This window comes from Gavialis gangeticus, unplaced genomic scaffold (assembly GCF_001723915.1).
Source record: "Gavialis gangeticus isolate Ggan-Ray unplaced genomic scaffold, GavGan_comp1, whole genome shotgun sequence".
In the NCBI taxonomy this organism is placed as follows: domain Eukaryota; kingdom Metazoa; phylum Chordata; order Crocodylia; family Gavialidae; genus Gavialis; species Gavialis gangeticus.
In genome coordinates this window covers 47120070-47128038 of record NW_017729006.1, presented here as the reverse complement: position 1 = coordinate 47128038, position 7969 = coordinate 47120070, and the positions used below count along the sequence as shown (strand labels likewise).

Genomic DNA, 7969 nt, shown 5'->3' with positions numbered 1-7969 from the left:
ACTTTAACACAAACCCCCCCCCGCCACCATTTTTCAGCACAGGTACACTGACAGACGTAATGCTGGAGTCTGCTGGAGCATGGTAATTACTTGGTAATCGAGTCTGCTCTGACACAACACGTTATAATTACAGCATATCAGAGCAGCCTTGATCCACACGTATAAGTGCCCAAAAAGTCTGTGAGTATGTCTGGGTATTAGGATGCCTGGGTGTTAAACAGTAACTGGGATGTTCTGCTCTCCTGTGCAGGATGAAGGCCTATCACTTGGAACTACAATACAAGCCCTTGGAAAGGTGGGTAATTGTTTAAATTGTGCAAATGGCATTAACCATTTGCCAAATCCCATTGTTGTCACAACTAATGGTTCTATCTGTACTGACTTAAATGTGCCTTCCAATTATTGTGGGAACAGCTTTTATACCTCATTAAGCCTAGATATATTGTTACTCAGAAGATGATACCTCTAAAAGCTTTGAAATCATTAGGACCTACACAGTTTCAGACTTAAAGTATTAAGCACAATACTGTCAGTGATTTAAATGGGCTAAAAGAATTAACCACTCACTTGGCAAGCAGGATAATTTTCCGATTGCCAAATGAATCCACTGTCTGTGCGTCTTAAACGTATCTGTGCTAGGATGACACATCTCCATCTACCTATGACCTGACTGGTTATTCTGTCCTTGAGTCCCATTAGTCTATGAGAATGATTCCCAATCAGGGTGTGATCGCACCCTGGTATGTCTTAAGAGCCTTTCAAGAGTCCTGCAGGATGCCAAATGATCTCAGCGTTGTTAGGTTTGCAGACATGATTCACAAGATAAACCTAGAGATTTCAAATGGAAATCCATAGTTGTGGTCTTCCTGAGTTTTTTGCAACAGAAAAATTGCTCTATTTTTCTGCACTCAAAAAAAGAGTGCAGAAAAATAACATCTGACATTTTCTGAGGGATGCCTCCAACCTAAAAAGGGTTGAGAACCACTGGGCTATGCTATGTAAGCCACGTAGCCACTTTACTGGTAAAAACAGGATAACTCTGTGACACCTATCCTTGAGCTAGTGAGTCTAACTTGATTTTTGCGTCTTTGCAGCTTGGCCTTGATAATAATTCCACAAACTATTCTTATGATGGAGATTAGATGGCTCCTAGCCAACATGTCTTTTTGATCCATGGACAAATCGCAAGATACCAAGGTTTGAAGCTAATGGTTTGCTACTGCCCTTTAGGCAAGATAAATGGGGAAACAACAAAATGCCCCTTTATTTGCTCTTATCTGAAACAATCACTTCTGCTTAATGTAAATTCTGCATGTAGGGAAAATAAGAATAGAGAGTGCTAGGAAGAATATACAATAAAGAGAAGGGAACAGACAAAAAGAGGAGAGGGCCAAAAAAACACTCATTACATGTCCCTAAGAAAAAGCCAACAGAGCTTTTTATGCAGTGCTAAATGGAAAAGCAGACTTAGAGTTGTGAACAAGGCAACTGGCTCCTCTTGTTCCTGCCTTTGGTGTTCATGGAAACAGGACTTTGTGTACAGTCTTTGTAAACAAGAATGCACCCAACAAGTACTGACCTCTTTCATCATTTTTTCCTCCTAATAGAAACAACCCACAAGGCCTCAAATATTGGATAACAGCTCAGGCAAAAGAGGATACAAACTTTTAGGACCTGACCCTACAAAGTCCTGAGAACTTTGTTCCCAATACAGCAAACCATTCAGAATTCATAGACTTCACAGACATTAGGGCTGGAAGGGACCTCGGAAGATCATCGAGTCCAGCTCCCCACCCAAAGGGCAGGAAGCCAGCTGGGGTCACAGGATCCCAGCAAGATAAGCATCCAATTTGCTCTTGAAGGTGTTCAATGTAGGTGCTTGAACCACCTCCCATGGCAGACTGTTCCAGACCTTTTGGGCTCGGACAGTAAAGAAATTCTTCCTTATGTCCAGCCTGAAACCATCTTGCAGTAGTTTATGACCGTTTGACCTTGTCTTCCCTTGGGGCGCTCTGGTGAACAAACGTTCCCCCAGATACTGGTGGTCACCCCTGATAAACTTATAGGTGGCCATCAGATCACCCCTGAGCCTACGCTTTTCCAGGCTAAAGAGCCCCATGGCTCTCAGCCTGTTGTCATAAGGTCTGTTTTCCTGACCTCTGATCATGCGCGTGGCTCTTCTCCAGACTGTCTCAAGCTTCTCCACATCCTTTTTGAATTGTGGAGCCCAAAACTGGATGCAGTACTCCAGCTGTGGCCTCACCAAGGCTGAGTACAAGGGGAGAATGACGTCCTGGGATTTGCTTGAGAAGCATTTATGGATGCAAGCAATCTTTTTGTTCATTTTACTGGCTGCAGCATCACATTGATGGCTCATGTTCATCTTGGGGTCAATCATAACCCCGAAGTCCCTTTCATCCGTAGTGCTAGCCAGCATAGCACTGCCGAGCCTATAAGGATGCTGCAGGTTTTTCTTCCCAAGGTGGAGAACCTTGTATTTTTCAGTGTTAAACACCATCCGTTCTCGTCTGCCCATTTGCTGAGCCTGTCCAGGTCAGCCTGGATCACTTGCCTGTCTTCTGGTGTGGACGCTTTGCCCCAAAGTTTGGCGTCATCGGCGAACTTCCCAGTCTGCTTCTGACTCCAATGTCCACATCATTAATGAAGATGTTGAACAATAATTCATTTAACATAATCTTGCTCCACTGGATGCAAGTATTGGCAATGGTCAAGGATTTTGAATGACCAACATAGAACCTATTTCCTTATTGATTTCTGTGTTTTTTTGGATCCATCTGGAATCTTTCTCCTTTGAGTAAAAACTTATCAACTGTTACGCTGTTAATATAGCCAAAAGAGAAGCCTTTACTACATGGTTGTTTTCATGTGAATGCTAATTATCCAACATTGCTCAGGAATGACCCTAGTACTGAACTGAGTACTACTAAACTCTCCATTGCTCTTTTCCTGGAGGAGTACTCAGGATATAACTAGAAAAATGGTACTATTCACGTAGTGTTTATCACTTGATTGTAGTAGAACTTAGGGGCTCCATAAAAGTACCAGGACTTCATTGTGCTTGGCACTGAAGAAATGCAAGAAGAGCTGAAGCCGTGTGTTTTGGTTGATATTGGTAGGCATTTAAGAAAGTACATAACTACCAAGGGCCTGTTTTAAATTGAAGACATTATACTGAATACACATTTCATACCAGTTCTTAGAAAAGGATTTCCTTACATAGTATTAAGTTCAAACATTTTTCCTTACCTTTATTTAGAGTGATGAGAGGTGGACAGAGAAGTTCAGTGTCTGGTTTGGAGGGAGCTAGGGTCCCTTTTGCCTCTGGTACTACTTCTCCTTGTACAGAGTGGGAGGTTAGGGAGCTAAGCCCTCTAGCTCCCCCGGTGTCCTCCATCTGCAGCAACAAAGTAATCTAAGACAATGAGACAGAAAATGATTGGCAGTTTGTTGGTATGTAAATTGCCTTTTATAACACTAAAAGACGCTGAACACTTTCTGCGAGTCTTTTTGCTTGATAACATCCAACCCCATAGATCAGGGAGCTTTTGATTAGCAGTAAGCAAAACAACAAGTTATGTGGGAGCTCAATTAAAATTGAGACTTAGATACAAGCTAGCCATAATCTGCTGCTGCAAAACAGTAAGCTGTTCTCTACCTGCCCATTAATATGAGCAACTATCCTGAGAGTGTTTATTTCTGGCTTCTGTCATTATTTTTGCTCACAATTTCAATTATCAGAGTTAGAAACTCACCCTTTTTGTGAGAAAGAAGGAAAAAAGCTCCTACTACAAGCACAGTTGTAGATCCTAGAAGTCTTGGACACTGGGTGCTGGGAGAATGACTTGCTCCCTCTCAGCAGGTTTTTCAGCTGTCTTCTTGAGCTCTCCGAGTTTTTCCAGTTGCTATGGCAACTCTTGCACAAACCTAGCTGACAGTCCAGCACCCTGGAGGCACCTCATCTCTCCCCATTCCCTCCACTGCCTGCTGAGGTTTTCATTTCATTACAGCTCATCAGCTGTTTCATATAATTCAATTTTCTCTTTTAGGAAAAAGAGATTCAAATAACAAGCTCCCTTGAGTCTTGCCGCTTGCTAATGCGCCGTTGCTATGGAGCATATATACAATAGAATTTTATATTTCCTTGTGGGAGGGCATAGTTCACTGTATCCCAGCAATAAAGAGTTTTTTCTTAAAAGTTACCTCCCAGAGAGCCAAGAAGTGTTTGTATTCCCTTCATTGTAAATTATGTACTGCATTATACAATTGATGATTTAACAATTAATTTTGCTTAGCATTTCTCCATCTCTTTCTACTTCAACACTGTAATTTAGAAATAGCTTTAAAATGTATCCTATTGGTGGATGTTTGTATTGCTGTATTGTATTTGTATAGCAAATACCATCAATATTATAATTGACAATACTTGCTATTTATTTTTAATTCATTCCCTTTTTCAAGGTAGCTCTAGATATCCCAAAAACAATCTTCTAATTACTATATATAACCAATAACACCACAGAAATTATTTTCGTCAACCCTGAGCATTTAAACAATGTAAGTTCAGCGAGTAACTAGTTATGATAAACATTAGGTCATGAGACAAGGAGGAGGACAATTCATGTAAACTGCTCCCTCTGTGAATGCATGTTCCATGGGGGGGCTGCAGTTCTCCCAAATGGCACATCTTGCAGGACTAGAAGGTCAATTTTTAATGCTACCACTACATTAAATATGAATCAGTCCTTTATTATAAGTAGGGCTGGTAATACTACCAATGAGTAAGGTTTCCCAATACTCCCCAAGATAAGAATCTGCTGCCAGTGGCTTATAACTTTGGCAAACTTAATAATTCAGTCTGAGATTTTTCATGCTGAGTGCCTTCCTTGGCTGAATTGTTTTCTTTTGTGGGGGAGGGAATAGGGGCAGGAGACAAATTTCAGTCCAAATTATCCAGACATTTTTCAGCATGTGATTAGGGAAAATACAGGTTGTTTTGCCCATGTTAAAAAGAAAATATGGCAATATTCTCACTAAGAAATGTTTGCAATGTCTTGAAAATTGGTAGATGATTTCTTTTTTATTGGAAATGTGCCTTGTGCCCTCTGTCTCAATATGCTCAGATTTGGCCAAGTTATAAAGCCTCTGAAAAACTGTAGAGTAGGAACTTTTTCAGTTCAGCAGCTAAAATCTCCGAACAGTCCCTCATCCTTAAGCATATTCCAGCTTCTCGGCTCCCTGTGCTGATTAGACCACACCCCAGCCATCACTGCAGAGCAACAGGACATGCTACATCCAATTATAGCCCCTTTGCAAGCCCTTGACTGGGGGAAGAAATTCCAAGGTGCAAGGGAGAAAGGAATCTGACCTGGAATTGCACTGCCAGGGTAAAAGTGCTAACAGTTGGGTAAGGAAACTGAGACAAGGAGCCAGGGAGAGAGGAGACTTAGGCAAATGTCCACAACAGGGGAAGAAAAGTGACTGTAATTGAATGAGGAGCCTGGGAAGGAGATTAAGATTGTGTCAAGCCACAATCTTGAACTCAAGACCTTGCCCTGCTCAGGTCAGCCACTCACCCCAGGTTCCCACCTCCTCAGCTGACCTAGCTTGGATATAGGTAGCTGGAAACCTTCATCAGAATCTAGCCATCCATCCACCTTCTGTCACCTAAGCTGTCAGATGGCATCATCTAACCCTCCATTTCCTTCCGTATAAATCCCTATGAAGGGACAGGAAGCGTCTGGGCAACAGAGTTTAACCCAGGGCGGGTAATTATTTGGGCCAAAGGGCCACATAGGGAGATCTGATGAGCTGTCATGGGCTGGGTCACCCCTCCCACCCCGCAACAACTCTTCAAAACTCCCTATGGGGCTTTGGACAGGTGGGAAGCAATATTCAGGAGCAGGACAGCCACAATCTGCTCCCTGCACTCTCTGCCCTGTGCAAGGAGTGGGAGGCATATGCGAGTGTGTGGTGGGGGCGTTGCCTGGAAGCCAGCCAAGGGTAAAAAGAGGGAGGGGAGTGCCGGAGGGCGCATGAAGCAGAGCTTGCTTGGTCTGCAAATGCCTCTGTAGACCCTGCATGAGACCAAGCCCCACCTGAGGCAGCCCACACTGCACGCCTGCTGGCCCAGCCCCAGCCAGCACGCAGCCACCTGCAGGCAGGTGAAGCAAGTGAAAGGCAGTTAGGAGCTGGAGCCCTTCACACTGGGGCAGGAGCTGTCTGACAGAAGCTCCCCCTCACTGCCTGGAGTAGCAGAGCAGAGGTAGGAGCAAGAGCCGCAGCTGGAGACAAGGGGAGCAGAACAGCCCTGGCACCCTGGGCCTTGGCCAGCATGCACAGCTTCCAGTGGAGCCGTTCCCAGTGCAACTGCAGCTGGCTGGGTACTGCTCTGCTCCCCTCACCTCCAGCGGCCGCTCCTCCTCCCACTCCTGCCCCTGGTGTGCCACTCTGAGCAGGGGGGACAGCTTCAGCCAGGCTGCTCCCACTGGAGGTGAGGGGAGCAGCACTCAGCCAGCTGCAGCCACACCAGGACCAGCCCCACCAGAAGCTGCACATTGGCTGGGGCCTAAGCCAGTGGGCACCAGCGGGAGCATGGTGCAGTCTGCCTGGAGGCAGTGGGTGGGGCTCGGCTCAATGCAGTGTGTTGCAGGAGCAGCCACAGCCCTGATCCAGTCAGTTGGTGGGCCAAATCCTATCCGCAGGCCATATTTTGCCCACCCCTGGTTTAACCTGTACCCAGGATACTTTGCCCTTTGTGCCTTTCCTGACTCTCTAACTGATCCCTCAGCTACCCGATCTGGCTTGCCCTCGGACTTTGAATTCTGCTTGACCCTTCAGCTTCTGAAGTGGAATCCTAGCTTGATCTTCTGAATACCCAACCCAGCTTGCCTTCTGAGTCCATGCTGTGCCAACCTTCTGGCTCTGTGACTCAGCTCTTTGGACTGCCCTCCCAGCTTCCTGGTTTCCCAGCTGTTGGATTCTGCACACTCCTCCTGATCCTGGTTGTTCCCCACAGACCCTGAATGACTCCCAGAGTGGGCTGCCCATGACCCAGCATGACACACTGTGCCGGTGATGGCAAGGAAAGGGATAGATGGGACAAGACAATGGGAAGCGATGAGGCTGAAGTTGTTTCCTGTTCCCAGTTCCTGGTTCCTCATTTGCAGTTCCCAGTTCCTTAGTCAAAGTTTCAACAATTATAAAGATAATTATCAGATAAAATAAAGAGTTCTATATTTCATCAAATGCATGTATTTGCAAACAAAAATGTAGTATCATAGTGCATATCAAATACTCCAGTCATCATCCATAGGAATTAAAAACAGTTACAGTCAATATATATGCATGTGCGTAAAAGGGACACAACATAACAAACCTCTGTAACTGAGGGACTCTCCTGAAGAGAAAAGAGGAAGGGTGCTGCCCAATGCAAAACTTGATTTTTGTGTGGCTTAATGCCACCTGGCAGCTCCCCAGGCCTCTGCGCTACATATATTACATTAAGAAACCAAATTAGATTGGGATTGTGAGGCAAAATCCACATTGGGTCACCCCAACTAAGAAATCGCTGAGTGAGGGACTCTCTTGAAGCAGCCTGGGCAGGGAACTGCCTGACCAAAGCTTAGTTTTCAAATGGCATGACGGCACGTGACAGCTCCCTGGACTAAGGTTCAGTCACATGACTCGAAATAACATGGCTGTTTCTTTCAGTGTTCTCTAGTTTACCTTGTTTTTCATAGATTCATAGATTAAGGGTCGGAAGGGACCTAGCAGATCTTCTAGCCCGACCCCCCGCCAGGGCGGGAGAACAACAAAAAAACCCCAAAAAGAGAAACGGGACTCAAATGAGTCCAGCCAGGTAGGCATCCAGCCTCTTCTTAAAGACCCCCAGGGTAGGGGCCAGCACCACTTCCCTTGGAAGTTGGTTCCAGCTCCTAGCCGCCCTAAC

At 45.1% G+C, this 7969-nt stretch overlaps 1 protein-coding gene across 1 annotated transcript in view; it reads right to left on the bottom strand.

Moving 5' to 3' along the window:
* Positions 1-3428, bottom strand: part of LOC109291939 (dynein heavy chain 5, axonemal-like) — a 361945-nt gene extending 358517 nt beyond the window's left edge. Inside the window, exon 1 of the mRNA XM_019509183.1 lies at positions 3268-3428. Coding sequence (XP_019364728.1) covers positions 3268-3415 — 148 coding nt within the window. The 5' untranslated portion in view covers positions 3416-3428. The remainder of the gene's footprint in view (positions 1-3267) is intronic.
* Between the last annotated feature and the right edge of the window lie 4541 nt (positions 3429-7969).